Below are 26,171 nucleotides of genomic sequence, written 5' to 3'. Positions count from 1 at the left end.
AACTGAACATTAAAAAAAATAAGGGAAAGAGGTAGAGGATAGAGAGGGGGAGGGAGAGAGAGATCTTTCCAAAATCAAAACTCAACAATCACCACAGGAGGTAAATATGGCATCAACTCCACCAACTTTGTATACTGCAGTTTGGCAACCAATCAATGTTTCTCTCTCTCCCCTCCTCTTTCTCTAAAATCAATTAAAAAACACATTTTTAAAAAGGCACTAAGATACATAAGTATTTGAACTCTGATTCAAACAAACCAGCAGGCATAAGATCTTACTGAGACAAATGGAGAAATCTTAATATAGACTGGGTATGAGATAATAGAAAATATGTTCACATATTTAATGTAGATAGTGGCATTGTGATTATACAAGAAAATTACTATATTTTTAGAGCTGCATATTAAAGTATTCAAAGGTAAAATGAGCCGAAACCAGTTTGGCTCAGTGGATAGAGCGTCGCCTACGGGCTGAAAGGTCCCGGGTTCGATTCCAGTCAAGGGCATGTACCTTGGTTGCGGGCACATCCCCAGTGGGGGGTGTGCAGGAGGCAGCTAGTCGATGATTCTCTCTCATCGATGTTTCTAACTCTCTGTCCCTCTCTCTTCCTCTCTGTAAGAAATCAATAAAATATATTAAAAAAAAAAAAAGAGGTAAAATGACATTAGGCTGAATTTACTTGGAAATGTCCTATTCAGAAAAATAGAAGAAAAAAGATTAAGTCAAGCAAGCATGGCAAAATTAAATCTTCAGGTGTTAAGTCTACAAGGTAGTAAAAATTTATTAATTTATTATTTTATGTTTTGAATTTTCATAATCAAGTATTTAAAAATATTTTATTGATTTCAGAGAGGAAGGGAGAGGGAGAGAAAGATAGAAACATCAATGATAAGAGAGAATCATTAATAGGCTGCCTCCTGCACTCCCTCTACTAAAGACTGAGTCCACAACCTGGGCGTGTGCCCTGACCGGGAATCAAGCCGTTATCTCCAGGTTAATATGTTGATGATCAAACACTGAGCCTCAGTGGACAGACCATAATCAAATATATATATTTTAAAAATATATATGTATATTTTTATTTCCAGGAGGAAAAGAGAGGGAAAGAGAGAGAGAAACATCAATGATGAGAAAGAATCATTTGATTGGCTGCCTCCTGCACTTCCCACACTGGTATCAAGCCTGCAACCCAGGCATGTGCCCTGACAGGGAATAGAATGTGACCTCCTGGTTTGTAAGTCAACACTCAACCAACGAGCTATGCAGGTTGGGCCATAATCAAGTACTTTTTAAAAACGTTTGTAATATGCATCTTATCCAGAATGATTTAGGATGATAAAACACAGTCAGCATTAAAAAGAAGAAAACATATAACAACATTTATTGAAAATGGAGGTTCTGGTCTCAATATTAAGACAATAAACACAAGAAACAGAATAAGGTTGGAGAAATAATGGTGTGTTCAGTTATAGAAATGCTGTTTGAGGTACCCCTAATCCATCCAGTCAGAGCTTTCTAGCAGATAACTGGGCAGACTGTTTATGTATTTTAATATTACTTAGCCCCATAAAATGACAGGAAATAATAAAAGGCAAAGAATTTAAAATTTCCATGTGGTTGTCAGTAATAATAAGAGTGCCTAAGTGTTTCCAGTAGGTACTTATTCTTTTTAAACACTAGAAGTGTGAGTAGTTTGATCTTTAGGGAAAATTATAGTCAGAAAATATCCAAAAGATTACCATGATATAGTTAAGTTATCTCTGCCTATCACAGGTTAAGGAATATTTAAATTCTGGAAGTTCAGGGTCAGCTTTTCTAGATAACAAATCTTAAGTACCTTCTTATATTCACTCAATTAGTGATCTTGGGCCTTGATAACACGGCAGAGAGAAACTTTCCAACTATCATTCAAATCATATCTAAAAAGGTGGTCATAAATATTTTAAAACCTAAGTGAACTAATAAGACCTAGACCCATTAAGGATAAGATCTTTTACAACAAATTAAATAAAACAATTTATTGAAGTCTGGATTCAAGATAAGCTAGATTTACTAGCTGACCTTTTATTCATTTAAAGAACAAAATTAGCTCTAATTGCATTAGAATGGAATCCAGTAAATTTTCCCAGGTCTTCTAATGTGGCATCCGTGTAAGAACTGCAGTAATTGTTTACAAGTAAGATGGAAATGCTTTGATTATAATCTTCCCACTTGTTTTACTAAGTAGTAAAAGCATTTCCCAAAACTTAAAGACAGTTCTTCTAACAGTATACTATTTTTTCTCTTAAACACCCAGCATCTTTTTGTTAATGAACAAACTACAATGTGCCAAGAGAAGAAATTATACTTGGAGATTTCATCATAATTTTAGATCAATAAAAATGAGAGAGTAAGATAAAAAGGTCAACACTTCCTTGTCTATAATAATCAGAAAAGGGCTGAAGGACTGAACAAGAACATTTTTAATATCTGCTTTCTCTTGGAATTATACTGAGACATATAGGTTTGAATCTGTTAAATTTTTAAGTGCAATAACAACTTGTACTCCAGTTGTTCAATTGCTAGGAAATTTCATTCATATTGTTTTCATCTTTCACTCCCATTAAAAATAGAATAAACTTTAAATATAGTCATTCTTAAGATTTATTGGTCATATTTTTGTTATTTAGCTTCTAACATAGAAAAAATATCTATGAAGTGTTTCAGTATTAGTGGCAAGTCAACCAAGGCAAAACAAAGCTAGTAACGTTTTTCAACCTTTTTTTCTCCTTGAATCAAAAGCGGTTTTATTGAAAAGAAAACAAATAAAAAATAAAAAAGTAAAGGCCTTCCTTTTGTGACAAGATAATGCTCTGAAATGTTCCTTAACTTTACTTCTAAGGATCATTCCTTTTAACCAACTAGTTTCTTTGCTCTGCTTCTCTAGCATGATTTTATAAAAATACAAAATCTGTGTCTCCCCCCCCCCCCCAAAAAAAAAATAAAGTACCATTAAAGAAAAATCAGTTGTTTTTGCCTGCCTCTCATCCCTTAATGTGGTGTGAGTCCTCCTTTCCTTCTGGAACCCACCATCTCTCTTCTTTTGATAGGCTGTCTGCCCTATCACAGGGGCTGATAAACCAGGCTGGCCAGCTGGAGACTTTGATGGGGATTAAGAATGGACTCTGCGAAAGAAGGGGGGGCCACTGGGATATTGAGCACTAAGAACCACATAATCCTCAAGTGACTTGGACCATCTCTGATACGATACAGAGGCAGGATAGAGAAAAAGAAAGTGAGCAGAGTTCTAATGACACTTTTTGAATCTTGGATAATAATATTATTCTCAAAAAGTCATCATTAATGATTCCATATCACTTGATCAAATATACTATCCTATCTAATAAAAGAGTAATATGCAAGTTAACCATCACTCTGCTACACCCACAAGCCATGCCTACCATCCAATCAGGTGCAAATATGCAAATAAACCCAACAAAGATTGCTGCGGCCACAGAGAGCAGGAGGGAGACTTTGGTTTCCCTGGCAATGGAAGAAGCCAAGCTTTCTGCCTGCCATTGCTGGCCTAGGCTTCACTCCAGGCTACAAAGTTTCAATTATAGAAGATACATAAATCCCAACAAAAATGGCTGCCACCTCCGAGCAAGCAGGAGGCTTGGCTCCACTCCAGGCTAAAAAGTTTCAATTGTAGAAGATAAATAAATCCCAGACATTAGGGACTCCACTTGGGTCGCTGGGGGGCGTGGCCAACCTGCAAACCACCACAGGTCCCTCACCCAGGCCACCCCATGCCCCAAGGGAACCCCCAACCTGATCTGGGACACCCTTTAGGGCAAACCAGCTGGACCCCACCCATGCACCAGGCCTCTATGCTATCTAATAAAGGAGTAATATGTAGATTGACCATCACTCCAACACACAAGATGGCTGCCCCATGTGGTCAAAGATCCTGCCCCTAAGTGGACACAAGATGGCTACCATAAGATGGCCAGCAGGGGAGGGCACTTGGGAGGGACCAGGCCTGCAAGGGAGGACAGTTGGGAGGGACCAGGCCTGCAAGGGAGGACAGCTGGGAGGGACCAGGCCTGTAAGGGAGGGCAGTTAGAGTGACCAGGCCTGCAGGAAATGGCAAATAGGGTGGCAGGGGAGCAGTTAGGCATCAATAAGGCTGGCAGGGGAGTGGTTAGGGGGTGATCAGACTGGCAGGCAGAAGTGGTTAGGGGCAATCAGGAAGGTAGGCAGGTGAGCAGTTGGGAACCAGCAGTCCTGGATTGTAAGAGGTATGTCTGACTACCCATTTAGGCCCAATCCCACCCATGGAATCAAAGGGCAGTTGGACATCCCTCAAGGGGTACCAGATTGGGGAGGGTGCAGGCTGAGCTGAGGGACACCCCCTCTTCTGTGTATGAATTTCGTGCACCGGGCCTCTAGTTATACATTAATTGGAGAAATGACCAAGCATTATTGCATGTTTGGAGGGTCCCAGTTAATCATCCTTTCTCTGGTTAGGTATTGGAATAAGTGCAGCAATGTCCTGAGAGCAGAAGGACCAGTTCAAAAGTTACTCTGTTTTTTCAAGTAGAAAAGGGAAAGAGTATATGGACAAAAAAAGCTTCTTCCAGCACCAGCAAGAGGACAGATTAAAGAGATATCTGAGAAATGTGAGGGGGGAAGAATGCTTAATGCCCTAATTGCTACTATTCACCCCAAAATGTTTATACTTAACCAATATTTAAATTTATCTTTTTAAAATGAAAAGCTTCTTTAATAGAAATTTGAGCTTTTATAATATAGCCCCACATTCAACTTAGAAGAGTTCTGTTCTGCCATGTGTTGACAAGCCTATCTGAATAGATCCTGCCCCCAAGATACTCCATCACTTTACTTTGCTCTATTTTCTTCACAGAAATGGATAAATGAATGCTGTAAATTAGCCTACTTTTTCTACAGTTGATCAAAATAACTAAATCAATAAAATGAGAATATTGGGATGACAATAACATGGTAAATGTGTTGCTACTCTCCTCCACCATAACAATGGAATGAAGACTCACTGTACTCTGTAACAGAGTCCCACTGGGACTTCAGAATTCTTATCAATATAACCCCAGGCAGCTCTTCCTTAGCAAACTGAAATCTACTTGATTGGAGACCAGACTCAGATATTTTAGCAATGTGAATGTGTTGTTCCTTCCCATTCATACTACTCTAACAAACTTTACAGGTGTTGAAATTGTGATTTCAGGATTAGTATTTTAGTTTCATCTTCAACCCATACTAAGAGGAACTCTGGATATCCATTAGTGGGGGACATGTTAAAGGAATTTGAGGTCCTTACAAAGTCATCTTGAATTTTAACACCACCAGGAGGAGGTACTGAACTCATCACAGATCCTTTAGAATACAGTTTCCAGACATGTTAGCTCAAGGTAAAAATAAGGGACCCAACTTGATTCATAATCTAACCTCAAAGTACTTTCCTGGATCAATGGCAGAAGATCTAATTTTTTTATTTAAGAAGATTTAGAAACTAAATCTTGTCTTAAAGATCATTCAATGAGTGGGTATAATTTGAACGCTGTAAAGCTTTTTGTTTTTCCTATAATTTCAAATCCCTGCCTGTTTTTCAGCAATAAACAACCCCTCCTGACTATTCAACCCCCACTTTTTAAACCCTCGTCTGCTCATTAATTTCACTTTAAAATAGTATCTATCAAGTGCATACAAACTGAGTAAGTAAAGGCACATTTATGTGAATCTACTGCCTATTTTCCATTATTACTGCCTTGGAATAACCCATGTATCCTTATGCTACAACAATAAGAAATTACCTTTAATTTCATATAATTTTCATGTGTCATAAAATATTATTCTTTTAATTTTTTCAACTATTCTTAGTTTGCTAACCATACAAAAACAGGCAGTGAAATGAATTTGGCCCATGAGCCATAGTTTGCTGACCCATGATTTAGATTAAAAAACAACAATAACAAACTAACAAAACAAAAACTCTGCTGATTAAGTTATATAACATCCTATTACTATGTGACTTGTGACTCTTTTTCCTCTGTCTTATTTTAATTTAAAATATAATATATTTCACTTAATATATTCTTTTGTTCATTATAAGTACTTGAGTCAGACTTTGGTTAAATGATTATATTCATATAACATAGGGGTTTTATTTACCTAAATGTCTGAAAGTTCATATGTTAAATAATGTTATACTTTCATGGACATTTGTCTAGATTAATGTTAGCAAAATTATAATTTCCCTAACATTGGGAACAGGATTTTATTTCTCATGTCTTCCAATATCTTAGACATTATGAGTGATTTATTGAGAAGAGAAAAATAGTAAGGATGGATGAGACAATTATTATTATCAATGCTTTTTTACAAGCCTTCTTTCTCTAAAGGGAATAAGCCAAACTTTCATGTGGAAGTAAATATTAAATAATGGTGAATTACTGAGAAAATAGGCATAAATATGAACCGGTAAAAGAAAAATAATAATCAGATCTTTCCCCAAAAGAAATGAGCCCAAATACAGAATTTCAAGAAGAAAGTACGAGCAAGTTACTTTGGTTAGGTCTCCTTGTTAATAATCAGCTATATGTTCTTTACTGGTTGAGGGATAGGAATAAGTTTATTTAAATTTTTGTAGGTAAGAGTGAAAGCATCAGGTATACCAGTGGTTGGATAAAAAGAACTGAGTCTATAGTATTTTTCTTACATTGTCTATAAGCTTGTCAGCAATAACACCATCCACTGTTCAGATTTCTACTGACACAACCATAAAGAGAAATGTGGAAATTACACAATTAATTTAGTAAAGAAAATAATGAACTATCTGAATTTTCTTCCTTGAATCTTCAGAAGACCTTGATCCTAGAAGACTATGCTACCATTCATCATCATGATACTGAACTTTTTTCAATACATTGCATATGGAATTAACAAAAGCAACAGCTTAAAATAAACACAAATTTTAAGATGGGATGAACCACTGAGAACACAAGACATATTTCTGTTGTCTATTCTACCCACTAAATACACTTATAAGTTCTACTTTCATTTTCATGCTAATACTAAGTAAAAATGAAATGCTTTATAAGCCTATTTTCTATACAGTATTTGATTGTTTGCAATGTAATTGAATTCATTTTCAGGCTTAGTAAACTTGTATATTTAACTTGTAAAATTCATTTAAATGATATATGATTTTAGAATAAAACGAATGATTTGAACATGATTTACAAAAAAAAATCATTGTTTTATCACTTTATCATTATATGGGCCTTAATTCATAAAAATAAATGAAAGAAACATAGACAACTAATTTACTTTAAAAAAGGGTGGGTTGTGTGAAAATTAACACAAATAAACAGCACACATGGGGGTTACATATCCAATTCTCTTAAAAAACAAACAAACAAACAAAAAACACAGCAGTTGTTACTACTATATACTGTTTCACCAGGCTTTTGGCAGTATCTTTGTTTTATAGGCACAGAATAAAGCCATGTGCCATCTGAGTAAGCAGGGAATCTCGTTCTTTGTTATAGTGATAGAGAATATATACTTGAGAAGGTGTAACATTACATCTTCCTGAGTGTAACATGGTGGTTAGTCTATTCAATACACAGTTACTTACTTTTCAGATAATCAGAACCTATAAAACTGGGTAGAATCAACATCATGTGCTAGTCTTTAAAAAAGAAAGAAAGAAAAAAAAGAACAAGAAAAACAAAAGGATCCTATATGTTAAATAAAACAATATGCATTTACCGTATTTTCCGGCATATAAGACAACTTTTGAAATGAAAAAAAGTCAACCGAAAATCAGGCGCAAAAGACGAAAATTGCACAAAAATTACCTGCAGATCTTGACGGCAAAGTAAGTCTTTTCTTTGAAGTGGGGGGTAGTCTGATACAGCAAATATAGGACTAAACCTATGTTTTAACTGTAAAATTAGGGGGTCGTCTTATACACCGGAAAATGTGGTACTTTGAGGAAGACAGCAATAAAAATTTGAAAATGAAGACTCTCACATGTTCATACTTGGAAAAGGTTTGCAGAGTTCTATATCCACTAGGAAAGAATAGAGAAGATTCAGCTGATATTATTTCACTCTAATTCAAAACGTTTTTACTTACATCTTGTCTTGGCCAGCACCAACTCGGAGAGTCAATCTGGGGATAACTGGACTTGGGGCGGGGACAACTGGTTCCACTTTTATCTGTTGAAGTTAGGACATTAAGTGTTAATATATACATATCCAATATAATAAAAGGCTAATATGCAAATTGATCGAACAGCTGAATGACCGCTCACTATAATGTGCACTGACCACCAGGGGGCAGATATTCAATGCAGGTCAGTGCGCTCCCACAGGGGGAGCACTGCTCAGGCAGAAGCCCTGAGCCAGGCTTATAGCTGGCAAGCACATGCTGATGAGTGCAGCGGTGGTTGCGGGACCCTCTCACATCTCTGTGGCAGCACTAAAAATGTCCAAGAGATCCCAGACTGCTAAAGGGTGCAGGCTGGGCTGAGGGGACATCCCCCCACCCCCCACCGATTGCATGAATTTTGTGCACCAGACCTCGTGTGTGTGTGTGTGTGTGTGTGTGTGTGTGTGTGTGTGTGTGTTTACACCCCAACAGAAGTACCTCTTACCTCTTCTCCTACTTCCCCATCTCCATAAACTTGACAAGCAGGTGTAAGCCTTAAATATGGCTAACATGCCAGATACAGAGATAATCTGGACTATTCAATGTTTTAGTTTCTTAACAACTAAAGGCTACCTGGCAACATGAGAAATTCTACAAACTTTAATTGCTTTAGGTAAATGTGGCAGTAAACTCTGTATTTTCTTAGTTTTAGTTCATTTCTTGGATTACACTATTAGAATTATTTAAACAAAACTTGTTATCTAAACCATTTGGTAGAGCATTTAAGTAGTCTCTAGGCCTAGCGAAAATAGAAAAAACAAACAATGATTTTGCCACTGTAAAGTAAAAGGCATTAAACTCATCTTAAGTTTGTATTATCATATAGGAAATCTGAAACGCCAAGTGTAATTTATAGCATTAAACCATTCCATTTTTTTGCCAATAGTATAAAGACCTGAAATAATGTAAAATAAAAAAAAAACATATTTTTACAAAAGAGTTTTGGTGAAGGCAACTGCTGAAGAAGTTAAAAGATCTCACAAGTTTTGAAACTATTCTTTCTCACTAATATTATAGAAAGGTATTATATATAAATTAAATATGATGTTAAAAGGGTTCTTCACAATTTTTGATTTGATGGTCCTATGATGTAATAAATATTTTGAATGCACAAACTGGACAATAGCTCTGCAGTTCCAAATTATTATCTATATCAATATCTTTCAATAGGGCTTTATTGCCATTTTTGGTTGGATAGTTCTTTGACTAAAACTGTTCTAGGAACTGCCATGTGTTTAATATCCCTGATCTTGGGTATTACTATCCACACTGTGACAACTAACTGCAGATCACTGATTATATATTTTAAGTGCAAGAATTAAATAATGATGAATAGTCTGGTGGTTCTAAAGAGGAATGGCTATCTACAATAATAAAAGCGTAATATTCTAATTAGACTGGACGTCCTTCCGGACGAATCTGGGACTGTGAAGGAAGTCCAGGTCCTGGGTGCCAGGAGCTAGAGGGAAGCCCGGGTCCTCTGTGCAAGAGTTAAGCTGATGCCAGCAGCCAGGGGAAGGAAGGCCTACTAATTGCACAAATTTTGTGCATCAGGCCTGTAGTATAACATAATAATATATTATCTTCATATAACTTATATATATATATTGCACATTGACCAAATCTACTATTTTTTCATGTTTTTAACTGTCCCTTTCTAAAGTTTATTTTTAATCCATTGTTAGATTAAGATTTATGACTTTGGCGGCTAGGGAAGTCCTTCAATTCCCTACAAACTTTTCTATATCCACAAATACACTAGAGCTCATCTCCTTTTGTCTTCTAAAGAAACCTCCTCCATCAATTAGCTTATTTATTTATAGCATTTTCAACTCAGTTCTATTCATTATTTTCATCTAGCTTTTAAATGTGCTTGGACTTTTTTTTAATTTTTTTTTTAATTACCTCCTCTTCAATCTCTGGCTAACAACCTTTCATGTTTCTCAGTTTCCAATTCATTGGTTCCTTAGCCCATTACAAACTACTTTCAGCCCCTGAAATAATACCACTGAAACTACTATTTTTAGACATGAATTATTTCCTAATGTCCCAGTATGTTTTTCTATTATAGATATTATCAATTTCCTCCCTTTTCCTTTACAAAGCCCTCTACTTGTGCTGACTCTACTTGGTCCTTTCCTCTTTTCATTCTACAGTTTGTTCAGTGATCTCATCCATGTCCATCACTTTCATCTTAAGTTTCAAATATGCCATGTCTTTAAACTCTTCCCCTCTAGATTAGCAATGATGAACCTAAGACTAAAATATAATGTCTACTGAACTTTTTCAACTAAATAGCCTATGAATATTTCATCTAATCACATCTAAACTTTAACTTATCAATGTCCCCATAAAACCCTGCTCCTCTTGATGGTCCCATTTTGAACAGATGGTTCCTTCATTTGCCCAGTTTCTTGGACAGTCCAGTCCAGTGGTTTCCCTTAAGGCCCTCAGGGATCAAGGTCCCTGGGGTCGGGGCAGGGCAATACCCATGTATAAGCAGCTAAGTTGGCATTCACTTTCCCCTACCCTACTCCACCCCACAAAAAAAAAGTTCCATATCTAACCAATCAGAAAACCAATGGTCCAGTATACTTTGTAAATTATTAAGGCTTCTGTATTTTTCTCACCTTCCTGTGTGATCAGTGGGAGAATAAACAAATACATTAAAATCAAACATTTATAAACCACATACTATTTGCAGCCATTGCACTTGGTTACTTTTCAGATGTTCTCATTAATGTTTTTAAATAAATAAGTGGGATACATATTATGGTTTTCATTTTACAGGAATCATATATGAAAACACCATTTTTTCTTTTCTTTTCCATTTTCTTTCCCTTTTCCATTCTAAGATCACACAAATAGCAAAAGTAGGATTGAATAGTTATTTTGATTCAAAGAATGAAAAATTACATAAAGTTCCTAGATTTCTTCAATTCTAAAAAAATTTAGGGTCACAAACTCATAAGTGATGAGGTATTGAGAGTAATATTCCTTATTCCTTCAATCCACAATACAATTATTATATAACACTTAAGCTTTAATTTTTAAAAAAGCTGTTCACTGCTTAAGAAATCTTCATTATTATTATGCTTCACATTGTATATCTGACCCATTTCTATTACCATACTACACTATAATTATAACTCACACTTGTATAGCACTTCACAAAGTATCGCCCATCCACATGATCCAATTTAATTTTCATAACTTTATTAGGTAGGTGTGGAAGGTATTATTATCCCCATGAATTGAGGGCTCAAAATGGTTTAGTGGTTTGCCAAGAGCCACAAAGTTAGTAACCAAATCATCTAAATCTAGGTTTCCTGACACCAATTCATTCCTTGCTCTACCATATAGCTCCTTGACTTTTTGCCATACACTGTGAGTTCTTTTTTCTGGTAATGCTGATGTCTTGCACGAAGCTGTTCACGTTCTCTGACAATGTCTTTTTTGATTAATGTACTTGTGAGATGGCAAGGGTTGGTTGTAAAATATTTCTTTTCTCTTTGGAAGGCTAACTAGTTTCTATGAAATAGAGATTAACTTTGGCTTTCCTTCCATTCAACTAAAGTAGATGGATTTTTGATGTCTTAAATGGTGTGGCAGGGCAAAAGAATCCAGATATGGTTTATTTATGATCTATTATTAAAAAAAAAGTTAAATGATACTGTGTGTAAAAAAAAACTAGCTAACAAAAGTGGAGATACAGTGTATCTAGTGGTCAGTGTGACACAACACCAGATTTCAACTACTCACATCCATAAGTGACACATTCAAGAGGCAGATTCAGTGAGCACCAAAGCCCCACTGAAACAAGTCCTGCCCCATAAGCGTGTCTCCAATGCAGGAGTTCTTCCATTATAGACACAGCAGGTCCTCACAGCCAATTGGCCTGGAGGTCAATTCCTCCCAGTGACACCAACAACAATCAAAACTTAACTACAACAAGGCTGTACACATAGTCCACAAAGGGGTGCACCCAGAATGTCCACCTCAGGAGGCTGACCCACTGAACCATATAGGACACTTCGCACAAAAAGCCACCCTACCAACTCAGGGAAGCAGTGAAAATTAGAAGACAAGGAAACAGATCACAAAGGAAAGAAATGTAGGAGAACAAAAGATTGGATATAGAGTTCAAAACCCCAGTTATAAGGTTTTTCAAGAATTTCCTAGAAAAGACTGATAAATTTATCGAGACCCTCAAGGATATGAAAAAGGACCAACTAGAAATTAAACATACATTGACTGAAATAAAAAATATACCAAGACTCAATAGCAGACTAGAGGAACACAAGAATCAAGTCAAAGATCTGAAATACAAAGAAGCAAAACACACTCAAGTGGGAAAGCAAAAAAGCAAAAAAAAAAAAAAAAATAACAAAAATTTGAAGATATTGTAAGAAGCCTCTGGGACAACTTCAAGCATACCAACATCAGAATTATGGGGGTGCCAGAAGAGGAGAGAGAGCAAGATACTGAAAACCTATTTGAAGAAATAATGACTGCAAACTTCCCCCATCTGGTAAAAGAAACAGACTTACAAGTTCAGGAAGTGCACAGAACCCCAAACAAAAGGAATCCAAAGAGGACCACACCAAGACACATCATAATTAAAATGTCAAGGGCAAAAGATAAAGAGAGAATATTAAAAGCAGCAAGAGAAAAACAGTTAATTACGTACAAGAAAGCACCCATACAACTGTCAGCTGATTTCTCAACAGAAACTATGCAGGCCAGACAGGAGTGGCAAGAAATATTCAAAGTGATGAATATACAATAGTAAAAACCTATAACCAAGGTTACCTATCCAGCAAAGTTATCATTCAGAATTGAAGGTCAGCTAAAGAGCTTCACAGACAAGAAAAAGCTAAAGGAGTTCATCATCACCAAACTAGTATTATATGGAATGCCGAAGGGTATTCTTTAAGAAGAGAAAGAAGAAAAAAGTAAAGATAAAAATTATGAACAAATACATGTATATCAATAAGTGAATCTAAAAATCAAGTGAATTGAAAATCTGAGGAACAGAATAAACTGGTGAATATAATACAATCAGGGGCATAGAATGGGAGTGGATTGATAATTCTCAGGGGAAAAGGGTGTGGGTGATATGGGAAGAGACTGGACAAAAATCTTACTCCTATGGATGAGGACAGTGGGGGGGGGGTGTGTGTGTGGTAAGGGCAGAGTGTGGGAACTATGGGGGGAGGGGAGCTATGGGGGGAAAAGGAGAAACAATTGTAATAATGTGAATAAAGATTTATTAAATTAAAAAAATGGAGATACATTTTGTAAGTAAAATTAAAAATGGTAAAAAATGTGCTCTGAAGACAATAAATATTTAGTAAACCTGTTGAGTTGATGAATGACTTAGAACTTCTACCTCAGCTAAGTTTTAGCTATAATGAGGATGAAGACATCATGCAAACAGAGATACCTTTGAGAGAGAAAGTGGGCACTATATCACATAACAGGTGTAAACTGGACTGTCCCAGGCAAACCAGAACATCTGGTTATTCTACTTAAAAATACTTACAGACCTTAATTTCATCCTTAAAGAAGCTAAATCAGATTAACCTAAATATAAAATTCAAGCATTTAGAAAAATTAATAAGGATTCTATTAATATAAAGTACAATTTCTAAATAAAAATTTCTTACCAGACTTTTGTTTACAATAAGTTTATCCAAATGCCTACCAAAATAAGAGATGTTTCCTACAATAGTAAAATTATTTCTCATGTGTCCTTTTCAGGAATCAACAAACTAAATGGTAACTAATTCAGCTACTTAAACAATATAACTAATGCTATCTTATAATGGCTGAAAGCCAAAAATGTGGAAAAACATGAGCATCTAAGGGTTAAAATAAAAGAACAGCCCTTTAGAGTGTTGCTGAGAATTGGGGCACGCAGAAGAGCATTTACAGTGGATTACTAAGCTTCCCAACTCACCAAAGAGGTAAAGTCCAGTAATATAAGACTCCTTTGTAGCTAACTAAAAATACATTGTCAATGGATTTGTCCAGTTTTATGTATAAGCAATACTTCTTTCACCTGAACTAATACTAGTAGTCATATAAGCCCCTTATTGCCATGTGCTGCATTTTTTTTTGCTAATCTTCAAGGATTTAGCTTCTTTGCCACATACCTCAGGGCACCAACTGATAAAGCTCTAACTCTCCATTTTTCCAGGACACCAGCAGTGCGGCCTTGCAAAAAATGAAAATCGCTCAAGAGATTTAAAGGGGAAATTTATTTTTAAAATCCTGACTTGAAGCAAAGAGGTGGATTTTTAAAAAGCTTATCTATAAAGAATCAGTTTAAATTTAAATTCTATCTTGGAACTCTTTCATGCATTCCAGCTTTAAAGTTTATCTTCTGACAGGGACTTTCTGCAAAGGTAATGGGCAGCTTTGTCAATATAATCTGGCCAACTTTTTATTTTCTATTTTTTTTAATGTGAAACTTCTTTCATTAAAAAAAAACACACAACACATATGAGTGTTAGGTAGGGTGGCAACAAGTTCAGCCAATGCTAATTCAGATTCCCATCTATGCTAGTATGTCAGAAAAATACACAGAAATAGTAGTGATAAAAGCCAAATTTAATAACCTAACATTTTGCATGCTAACCTATGACACTGGTGACCATCTTCTTGTCTTCCTTTGCAATTAAGATTATTTCCATTTTGAAACACAGTCTAACTAAAAATATTGATACTCTGTTTAAAATATTAAAAAGACAGTCAGAAGGAAATCTACCATTGTGGCCAAGATTAATAAGTGGAATTCAGCAAGGACAAATGAAACAGAACTCAGGCTATCATTAAGCACTCAGAGTTCATATGAAGACTTGAAGATGGCTTTTGGTAAATTTCTATAAATTCAGACATAGCATTTAAACGTTAGTTACTGAATTCCTCTTGGACCAGACTGTTGTAAGAAGTAGGAAGGGAATGTTTCCCCTTTTTAGTGTGTTATTTTATTTACCTAAACCCTTCAATAATTATAAGAGCTGATGAGAAAGACAAGAAATAAGGTATACTTTAAATAGAAAGAAAAATGGTGACAACCATTGGTTAAAGGCATGAATCAGTAAGATTATTTATCAGTCTCGGAAAAAGAAACTGTTTAAGTTCAATAAAAGATTATTTGGGGGGAAATACTACTAAAGGATTTGGGGATAGAGTAAAGATATATTCAACATTTTAACTGATTACTGAAGTTATTAAAGCTTCTACTGTCTGTTCTTTAAAATAAGTCATTGAACAGGAGGTCTCTAAGACATCTCAGGGACTAAAATCTTCTAAAATCATGTCAGCATACTCTAGAGCAGAGGTGGGGAATGTCTGGCCAGTGGGCTGTCCATGGCCCAAGAAATCATTTGGTCTGGTCATGCCAAGGCAACTATAGACAGGACTTGAAATTAAATAAATCTAGGAGCTTTTTTTCATAGCAACATAAATTTATGTTAAGTGAATTATATGAAGGGAATGATGCTGTAAATATCCAAATGGCCCTTGGCAGAAAAAGGGTTCCCTACCTTGCTCCAGAGTATGAAGCCATGCTTTATCCCTCTCATCAGCTTGTACTGGTGACTGGCCTGAGAGAGCCATTTTGGTTAGCAAAACACACAGGCTTTGGTTGTACATACATACCTGGGCCAAGACACAGCTCTTCCACTCATGAGACACTTCAAGTTATTCTGTTTTTCTCAACTATAATATAAGAGCAACAGTACCAAACCCTCAGAGCTCTTATAGAATTAACTAATTAAATCTGGTCAGGTCTGGTAAGTACCAAGTGTATGCACTCAAGTAACTAGCAGCTGCTAGTAGCATTTTCTAGCTGGGTTAGTTCATACAATAGCTGACGTTAGTTCAAAACAAAACAAAATGAACTCCCCCTCCCCCCAAAAAACCAAAAAACATACAATTCATTAATTGATAGGATAAAATTTTTGGAGAACCCTTTAAAATTTTTGGAGAACAGAAGTGCCCAGCTAGCTCAGTCGGTAGAGCATGAGACTTAAAATTTTTGGAGAACTGATGAGCTTTTCATTATAAACAAATTCAATCACCTATGGGTTATCAACGTTATTGGTTAGCTGTAAGAAAATTCAGAATTGTCATAGTCATCTACTTAACTTGTCTGAAATGACACAAATTAGTCTTGTTTTCTCTGAGAAAGCAAAGAAGAAGGCCTTTCAAGCCAAAATATGCTTAGAGAAGGAATGGAACTATTGTTTTTAAGCAGACGGAAACCATACTTTATGACGCTGCTGTCTTTTCCAAGTATTGAACAGGAGGAAGGAGATGAAGAGAAGGGCGCAGAGGATCAGAGATGTTAGAGAGATTGGTGAATAACTAATAAATGGTATCTACCAAATCAGCCTGCTCCGAAGCCCATGCTCTTTGTGGGCCAGCATTGGGCCTATTTATTTACAGATTGTGACATCATTTTGGGGGGTAGTGAAACTCTACCATGACTTTTTAGATCATATTCAAATAAGAGCATAAAAATATAGCTTGACAAATTTTGGCTTATCTTCAATATAAGGTTATATATACAACTATTTAATTCCACTAATATAAAAGATGAGCCATTTTATTTTTTCACAGTGATCCCCCTTAAAACAACAACAACAACAACTTATGCAATACATATACTGACACAAATTGAAACAAGATTTTTAAACTGCTCTGAAATGTACTGTTAGATTTATCACTGCTAAAGACATTGTGGTTATATTTGTGACTGCTCAACATAACTACTCTTGCCGAAACCGGTTTGGCTCAGTGGATAGAGCGTTGGTCTGTGGACTGAAAGGTCCCAGGTTCGATTCCGGTCAAGGGCATGTACATTGGTTGTGGGCACATCCCCAGTAGGGGGTGTGCAAGAGGCAGCTGGTCGATGTTTCTCTCTCATCGATGTTTCTAGCTCTCTATCCCTCTCTCCCTTCCTCTCTGTAAAAAATCAATAAAATATATTAAGAAAACAAAAATACATAACTACTCTTAATATGTTTTCCATAAAACGTCAGTTTGATCCTGTCGTAAAAAGGTGAAAGACCACATTCCTAACCTTGACTAGTGCATATTACTGATTATAAAGGGGAATTGAAAAAATGTACATAAATCACCACACTTTGTATTATTACCACTTCTAGAAAAACCATTTTTTCTGATGTGTCACTGAGCCAGATGCCTTGCATATATTATTTCACTTAAACCATTTGTAATTCAATTAGGAGAGTATAGTGGTTAAGAACATCAATTATAGCACCCAATGCCCTGGGTTGAAATTGTGGCTCCTTTTAAATCACTTACTATATATGTGATCTTGGGCAGGTTTACTAACCTCTCTAAGTCTCCATTTTTTATCTTAATTTTTATTTATTTATTGATTTTAGAGAGAGAAGAAAAGAGGAGGAGGGGAGAGAGAGAGAGAGAGAGAGAGAGAGAGAGAGAGAGAGAGAGAGAGAGAGAGAAAAGCAAATGGTTTGTTGTTCCACTTATTTATGCATTCATGGGTTGATTCTTTTATGTGCATATGGGGATGTAATCTTGGCATATGGGGATGTTCTAACCAACTGAGCTACCTGTCCAGGGCTCTGTTTCTCATCTTAAAGTGATAACTATAGTAACTTATATTACAGAGTTGTGTTAAGGAATTAAACATACATACTGTTTAGCGTATAATTACTTATACATTTTAACTATAGCTGTTTTTTAAAAAGAGTGATTATCATATTCCTACTTTAAAGATGAAGTACCTAAGGATTAAAGAAACTAAAAAACTTATCCTGGCTCTTTTCTCAGATCTGCTAAATTCCAAAGCCCACGACACCTACCTACCGTGCAGATCCCTGTTTAATTAATGGTATCTTTATTATTCTTATATTGATAACCACGTGGGTATAGATGGTAAAAAACTTTATAGGTAGGTAAAATAACGATATAAAAGATCATTTTCTTTATTAAAACAATGCCCTTGCTTGCTGTTCTAGGTCAATGTCTGTGAGAGTTGCTCCGGTTGAGTTGGTTGGGATGAGAAGGAAAAATGAGATTATTGTCCCTCATTCTTTTGACAAAGACATTTCCTTGGGGCAGCTTAGATATCCTTCATTTTTATTTACCCATGTTGTCTTTCTTTTATGGATATATAAGAGGTTTCTTAGACCATATGTGACCCAATTACAGGTCTACTTTCATTAATGCCTATGGTTTGAGATGTATTAACTCATATGACTTGTGGGGGAATTAAGTGAAGTTGAAAAAGAAATCAATGCTTAAGTTAATATCTCAACTTCTACTCTTTGTCAATAGCATTTCCATGGGCTGTACTAGATTTTATACTTTACTATCTGCATAAAGAGTTAAAATAAAATAAAAAACATGCCCAGAAAGCAGAAAAAATATAACCACAGCTGACTCACCCTATCATGCTTAAGTTAGCTCATAAAGTTCAATGAGTGGCAAACTCTATATTTCTACCTTTTTGTGATTGATTCAGAATGGAATAATAACACTCACCACCACTATTACCTTCATGTCCCATTTACCTAGCACTTATATGCCAGAAACAGCACGAAGCACATCTCATATGATATTTCATTTAATCCTAACAAAAACAACTTGCCTAATTTCATACAGCTAAAAAGTCAAAATTTCAACCCAGGTTTAACTCTAGAGACAATACTGTTTATTACTTTTTTTTCCTTTTTTGTTTTTTTAATATATATTTTATTGATATTTTTACAGAGAGGAAGAGAGAGGGATGAGAGTTAGAAACACCAATGAGAGAAAATCATCGATTAGCTGCCTCTTGCACACCCTCCATTGAGGATGTACCCGCAACCAAGGTACATGCCCTTGACCAGAATCGAACCCGGGACCTTTCAGTCCGCAAGCCCACGCTCTATCCATTGAGCCAAACTGGTTTCGGCTGTTTATTACTTTTAAAGATCGTAAGATAGCTGACTTTATAATTTCTTATATTTGGCACTTATCAGATCCATACCCATCAAAACTCACACAAGGATTTGTAGGCTTCTGTTAGGTGAAATCTGTGCAACTCATAACTGAGACTTTGCCTCCAACCAAGGCTTTCTGAGGGACTTTTCCTTTCTAAAGCCAGCAGATGTGAGGAAAGGCACAGACCACTGCTACAAACCTACTCTGGTGGACAATACTCAAATTCCATTGAAACAACTCCACTGACGTTTCAAAATTAAGATGGTGATGAAAGCAACAGTATCCTATTTGCTGAGGGCTCGGGTGCCAAGTTACTAGGTATATGATGGTAAGTGACTAATTGCTGCCAGACAAGATCTCTACTAGTAAATATTCGAAGAGGTGAGGTATATCTGCAGGTACCTGGTACATAACCTGACTCTTGATGGTTGTGTGACTGTGACTTAGGCAAGTCACTCTCTCAGCTTCTCATTGGTAAATGTTTGATAGCAATATCTGCTAAACCTATGTCACAGGTGTGTTAGGAGAAGAAAATAGGTATGTGGAAGTGCCAGGTACTACATAAAATAACATAGTGATAAAATGATTTTTAAAATGGAAAGAAAAGTTGAACTTCTGTGCTTTGTTAATTTGCCAATGTTCAATTATTATCAGAATGTCCATTTTATTTCTCTATATTTTATTAGTGCCCCAGTGCACAGATTCATGCACATTGAAAGAAAATTAATTAGGAGGAGGCCGGCAGGGTGGGACTGGGTGAGATGGGCCCTGGAGCCAACCTCCTAGGGTTCCTCCCCGGCCGGCCAGCTGCACCTGGGGTGGTGCCATAGCTTGAAGGGCATCTGCAGAGTGATGCCCTTTGAGGTCCCTCTGGCAGGTGGGGTCCCTCAGCCTGGCCTGTGAGGATCAGGCCGAAAACTGCTCTCTGACATCCCCCGAGGGGTCCTGGATTGCGAGATGGCGGTTCTATGGTGATGTACTCTAAAGTCAGGCTCCCTCCTCTCTGATTCCGCGGTCGTCACTCAAGAACCACTACTGTCAAGTCACCACAACTTGGCAGCTCCTGCATTGAGGATCTGCCCTTTGCTGGTCATTGTGCATCATATCTACTGGTCAGATGGTCCGACAGATGCTTAGCCTTTTTTATATATATGTATATGTATATGTATATGTATATGTATATGTATATGTATATGTATATGTGTGTGTATATATATATAGATAGATAGATAGATATAGATATAGATACAGATATAGATAACAGCCAAGGGTTATTTATTAGAGAAAGAATAAAGTTAGGCAGAAAAATGTGAGAGTTCCCACTTCATGTTAGCTAAACTAATTTTCCTAAGTATGTTTGAAATTTAAAATATTGCAGAATTGTTAGTAATAGATCTACTGTAGGTCAAATACATCATATTTTATTATGTGGAAAAAATCACTATGTATTATTTTGTAGTCAAACTCAAGGATTGCTTTCAGAAGTCAGGAAAACAATCTCTAACGATCTGTGTGTACGGTACCATAAATAGTTGAATACTTTTTAAGAAAGTTAAAAAGATTTTTTTCAAATCAACCACTACTGTAATCCAAACAACCATGGGCTGAAAAGCAAAGCCATTAAAGGTCACCTTCTGAGCCCAAAGAATTGAGGTCATAGTTTCTACAAAACTGTAGGCTGTATATCAGTTTCTTTGGCTATACTCCATGAAAGCTTGATTTGCTTACATTAAAAAATATTTGGAATTATTTTCTGCCACCATCCAGGCTTGATACTAAAATAGCCTTGATACTAAGAAACATGTCCTAATCTTATTAAAGCAAAAAATAGAAGGATAGTAGATATTACAGAAAGTAATGGGCAGCCATAACCTTAAATACTTGTAAAAATGGCTCATGATAAAGAAAATCAGTGAAGGACTCCTCAGGCCTTGCTATCCTCTTAAAATTTTAAGTGCCATAGTTTCTCATGCTCCTAGAAAAATGAATGCTTGGTGTGTTTTGTTGTTGTTTGTTTGTTTATTTTTGTGATTTTTGGTATCTAATATTTGGGTAGACTACATAAAATAGTATGTAGTCTTGATAATTACAAAAATATTATTCAGTTTAAGATTACAGATTTTTCTTAAAACTGCCAGAGAATAGTGCAGTTAATAGAGTTTATACTCTGTAATTAGAGTCCTTTTAGGCTATGAGTTTTTAACACTTTCCAATGCACAAGGAGCTTGATTACAAGTTTATGGGCTTTTGAGTGAAATAAGCCAATCAGTGAAAGAGAAACACCACATGACCTCACTCATTTGTGGATGATAAAGAACATTATAAACTGATGAACCAAGAGACAGATATAGAGACAGTAAAGCAACAGGCAGACTGTCAAATTACAGTGGGGAGGGGAGGAAGATCTGGGGGAGATAATAGATCAACCGAAGGACTTGTGTACATGCATATAAGTACAACCAATGGACATAAAACTCTGGGGAGGGAGGGTATGTACGGGAGGGAGGGGGGCAAAAAATCAATAAAATATATTAAAAAAAATAAAAAAAATTTGTTAAAAAAAAATTAAAAAAAAAATAAATAAAATTAGGCTGGAAAAGCACTTAAGAATATGCTATAAGAAACCTGAACAGTAAAATGGATGCTCATCTAAAAAAAACAAAAAAACAAAAAACAAGTTTATGGGCTTTAAAATTAAACATAAATTTTGTAACCTTATTACAAACATATTTCCAGTTAAGTTATGGGTGATTTGCATCCAAATTACAGATAAAATGGCTGGCTTTGTTTACCTGTATTTTTCAATAGGACTTTGTTCAGACAGTGATGAAAATGAGAAACAGCTTACTTTTTCATGCTTGTGTTTCTCCTTTTCTTTTTCTCTCTTCTCTCTTTCTCTCTTCTCTTTTTCCCTTTCCTTCTCCTTCTTCTCCTTTTCCTTCTCTTTCTCTTTCTTTTTCTTCTTCTCTTTTTTGTCCCTTTTCCTTTCTTTCTCCTTAGGCCTCTCTTTTTCTTCAAACAATTTTTCAGGAAGCATGGGTGACAAAGAGGGCAGCATGGCTGGGATCCTCACGGCCCCAGTGGGGCTGAACAAGGGCAGAGCCATGTCCTTGGGCGGCAGTACCAGGGGGGCTGGTGCCACTTTCACCTTCTCCTCACGACCTTTATCTTTAACTTTGTCTTTGTCTCGCTTATCTTTATCTTTTCTGCTCTTTTCTCTATCTTTCTTCTTATCTTTATGCTTCTCTTTCTCCTTTCTGACAAGTCCATCTTTCAATCTCACTTTGGAATCAACCTCTTCAAATTCTCTTATTTTAAATTTATAGGGATCTAACTCTTCATCTTTCAAGAATTCCTTCCATGGATACTTGGCTTCCTTATTAGCCTCCTTTTCTTTAACTTTATCCTTCTCTTTACTCTTGTCCTTGCTTTTGTCTCTTTCCCGTTCCCTATCTCTCTGCTTCTCTTTCTTTTTCATTTTCGTCCTTAGTTCCTTTTTCAACTTCTTTTTGATGTCCAATGAGGAAGGCAATTTGGTTTTCTCCTCATACAGCTTGTGCAGAGGTTCGGGTGTGGGAGGAGAGACTGAAGGAGAGGAGAGGTAAGAAAAGCTGGGGGGCACATTGGAAGCTGTTCCCATTTTTGCTTTCCGAACAACCTCATCGATGGAGGCATCCATTGTCCAGGAATTATCAGAACTTGATGTTCCACCTGAAAGAGGCAGAGGAGTGGACCCTAACTTAGCGAAATTGTTCAAGGAAGTGGATGCTTTTGGAGTTGTACATTCTGAACTTGAAATTCGCTTAGGGCTGGTAAAAATGTCTCCTTCTGATTCTGATCCAGAAGAAAACTCAAAAGGATCTGGCTCTCGCTCAGCACAAGCTCGTGCAATCACAGCATCAATAGAGTCATCAATCGTTTTGTCGATCACAAAAGCTTTCCTTGGCAGATTCTCATTGGTCAGCTTCCCAGCCTCCGGGGGTGTTTGTATTTGTTTTACCTGAAGGGTCTCTTTACTAATTTTTTCACTTATTATAGCTGAAGGAGTCCTATTTGGTGTTTCAGGTCTGATTGGCGCTTGGGGAATATTAGTTATAATCTTGGGACTCTTGGGGCTTTTAGGGCTCTTAGAACGTCCAGGAGATTTCTTTTCTTTGGGTACAGTTTTTGGTGACCGAATAGGACTTCCGACCATTGCTGGTGACTGAGTCATTTTAGGTGATTTAGTCTTCTGTCCTGGAGAACTAGTTTTAGTCTTTGTTTTGGGTGTAAATGACTTTGCTTCTAAAGGTTTTGTGGTTGGCATTTGTGATTTTGCAACAGGAGCTAACATTGGTGGCTCTGGTGATGGAGGTGTGAGGTCTGTGCTGTCCTGTACATGGACTGGAGAAAGCATCGGTGGGATCTTTTGGGTATTGATTGAGCTGAGCGGTTCTCGAGCTTCCAATAACACTACATCCAGGGTGTCTCCTTTAGTGCTTATTAGTCGTGGTTGCTTCATGGCAGGCATTTCTTCAACTTCAGGGCTATCTAATGGTCTCTTGCCCAAGAAATTCTCATCATTAATAATTTCCTCCTCCTCAAGTTCATCGTCTTCTTCCAAGGGAACTTGCATAGCTTCTGCTGATGTCCCCCCATCAGTGGGCACCTGCTCTTCTTCTTCTTCTGGTAAAGGAAGAGAAAAAAAAGTGTTATTGAAATATTAACAAAAAAACAAACCTGTAACAAATAAAAGTAATGATTTCTAGGTAAATATAAACATGATTTGAAGAAAATTTTTTGACTCTTTTAGAAAGTAAAGTGATTACGTTTTCAAGGATCTTCCAAACTTCCATGCAGTCATTCTTTGAAGAGTGGAAATCAGTGATAGCAGAGGCAAACAGTTGTTTTCCTTTCAAGTGGCTTGGCCCTACTTTCGGAATCTGGAGTTTGCTAAGTATTTCCTATTTGTCATCGGCTCCCTTTTATTAATTCTTTTCCTAACCTGAGTAAATGCTGTTTCTCTTGTTTCCTCTTCCTCTCGTGTACATGTACACGTACACATACACATGCACACAAAAACAAACATATATAAACACTTCTAAAAAATCCAGATACTAGCCGAAACCGGTTTGGCTCAATGGATAGAGCGTCGGCCTGTGGACTGAAAGGTCCCGGGTTCGATTCCGGTCAAGGGCATGTACCTTGACTGTGGGCAGATCCCCCGGTAGGGGGTGTGCAAGAGGCAGCTGGTCGATGTTTCTCTCTCATCGACATTTCTAGCTCTCTATCCCTCCTCCTTCCTCTCTGTAAAAAATCAATAAAATATATATTAAAAAAAATCCAGATACTGGTTATTATATGACTACTATCCTCATAAATGATATTATAAAAATGCATACATTTTTTAGGACTTTTATAATGAAGTTTAATTCTTGGATTTTGGAAATGCACTCCTCCAACTTGGACAGAATTCATATACTATTTATGTCCTCTAGTTTGCTTGCTTAATGCTAGCCACCATGAGAGGCAAGTAGTACAGTGAAATACATATTGGCTGTGGTATCAGAAAAATGGTGTATCAGCTGGTGGTCTGACACTATAGAGCAACAGGCCTTCGGCAATCTCTTAACCTCTTTGAACCTGTTTCCTGACCTTTCAAAAGGGGCTAATGTTACTTGCCTTGACTACTTGACTGGGCTGCTGTAAGATCGGATTCTTTCTTTCTATACCTATTAACTCAGCATATAGCATGCATAATACACAATAATAAAGGCTAAAAGAACTACTGGAATAAGTAAAAAATAAATCATAACCTAAGAGAGCTTGTAGTTTAGCAGGGAGACACAGTGTATGAAGTACATAGAAAGTGATTAGTACCGTAAGACAATGAAGTGCTACAGTAGTTCAAAGGAGAAATGTCAAAGGTCTGGGGGAGACTCAATTAATTAATTAATTAAGCAGCATTTCGGATTTCTGGCTATTGGGAATGATGAAGTACAGAACAGAGGACAAAAAGATGGAAGGGAACATAGGAAGTGTGTGGAAATAATTTGTCTGGGAAGTAGGGTGCAAGATGAAAAATAATAGAAAGTAAGTTTACTGAGGTTGTATCTAGGTCCCAGAAGTTTTGAATTCTGGGAAAGTGAACATAATCTTTATCCTACTGGTAGTTTGGACTTAATGAAGATTTTTAGATAAGGGAGAAAAATAACAGGGTAATTGTTCGCAAAATTATTTTTGGCAGGAACATATATGATGAATAGAAAGTAACAGATAGTAATAGAGAAGTGACAAGTTACGGATTACTGAAATGATGCAGGTAAGTGACAATAAGGGTCTGATAAAATAGTAGTAATGAATAGGAAGCCGTAGAGGCAGATATTATTTTGAATGTGGAATGAACAGAATCTGATAAATGATTAGGTGTAAGAGTGTAGGAAGAATTCAAACACAATTTCAAGGTTTGAGCCCTGGTGAGTGAGAAATGCAGTCCTTAATAGAAACAGGGAAGTAAGGAGGAGGAAGGTTTCAATAAGTAGCATAGCAGACCTTCAGAATATGTTAGAGTGCACCTTGTTCTTCTCACTCTGGAGGCTAATCTGGACCAAGATCTCCCTGGTCGATGCCCTGGAAGAGCAAAGGAAACTGCTCTAAGAGAAGCAGTCCCTTGAAAGGGAACTCCTGGAACTACTAGTGAGACAGTGCTAGATCTACCAGATGGAATGTCTGTGCTATAGGTAGGACAACTTGAAAATCTGAGTTTTCTACACAGTGTATTATTTTACTAGTGTAAGATTCTTTCAAATTGAAACTGGCAAGATGACCACCAGACGGGCATTAGAACAGAAGAAGGTATGTAGACAGGGCTAGGAAAAACTACTCCTTTTCTGCAAATACTTGAGAAAACAGATTGGTTCACTTTAGAAAAAAGAATGGTGGTTGTTCTCATAAGTGAAAAAAGAAAGTTA

General features: G+C 36.6%; 1 protein-coding gene across 2 annotated transcripts in view; it reads right to left on the bottom strand.

Annotated features, from left to right (window-relative positions):
- The window catches only part of TAF3 (TATA-box binding protein associated factor 3), a 162,320-nt gene that overhangs the window by 27,350 nt on the left and 108,799 nt on the right, over nucleotides 1-26,171 (bottom strand). The window contains exons 3-4 of one of the 2 annotated variants that reach the window (XM_036461354.2): nucleotides 22,070-23,886; nucleotides 8,161-8,243 (exon numbers count right to left, since the gene is read on the bottom strand). In XM_036461354.2, coding sequence (XP_036317247.1) covers nucleotides 8,161-8,243; nucleotides 22,070-23,886 — 1,900 coding nt within the window. Of the gene's footprint in view, nucleotides 1-8,160; nucleotides 8,244-22,013; nucleotides 23,887-26,171 lie in introns of those variants that run through there. The other variant, XM_036461359.2, reaches the window with a different exon arrangement.

This window comes from Pipistrellus kuhlii, unplaced genomic scaffold (genome assembly GCF_014108245.1).
Source record: "Pipistrellus kuhlii isolate mPipKuh1 unplaced genomic scaffold, mPipKuh1.p scaffold_m20_p_1, whole genome shotgun sequence".
In the NCBI taxonomy this organism is placed as follows: Eukaryota; Metazoa; Chordata; class Mammalia; order Chiroptera; family Vespertilionidae; genus Pipistrellus; species Pipistrellus kuhlii.
This window is presented reverse-complemented; position numbering and strand designations above follow the sequence as displayed.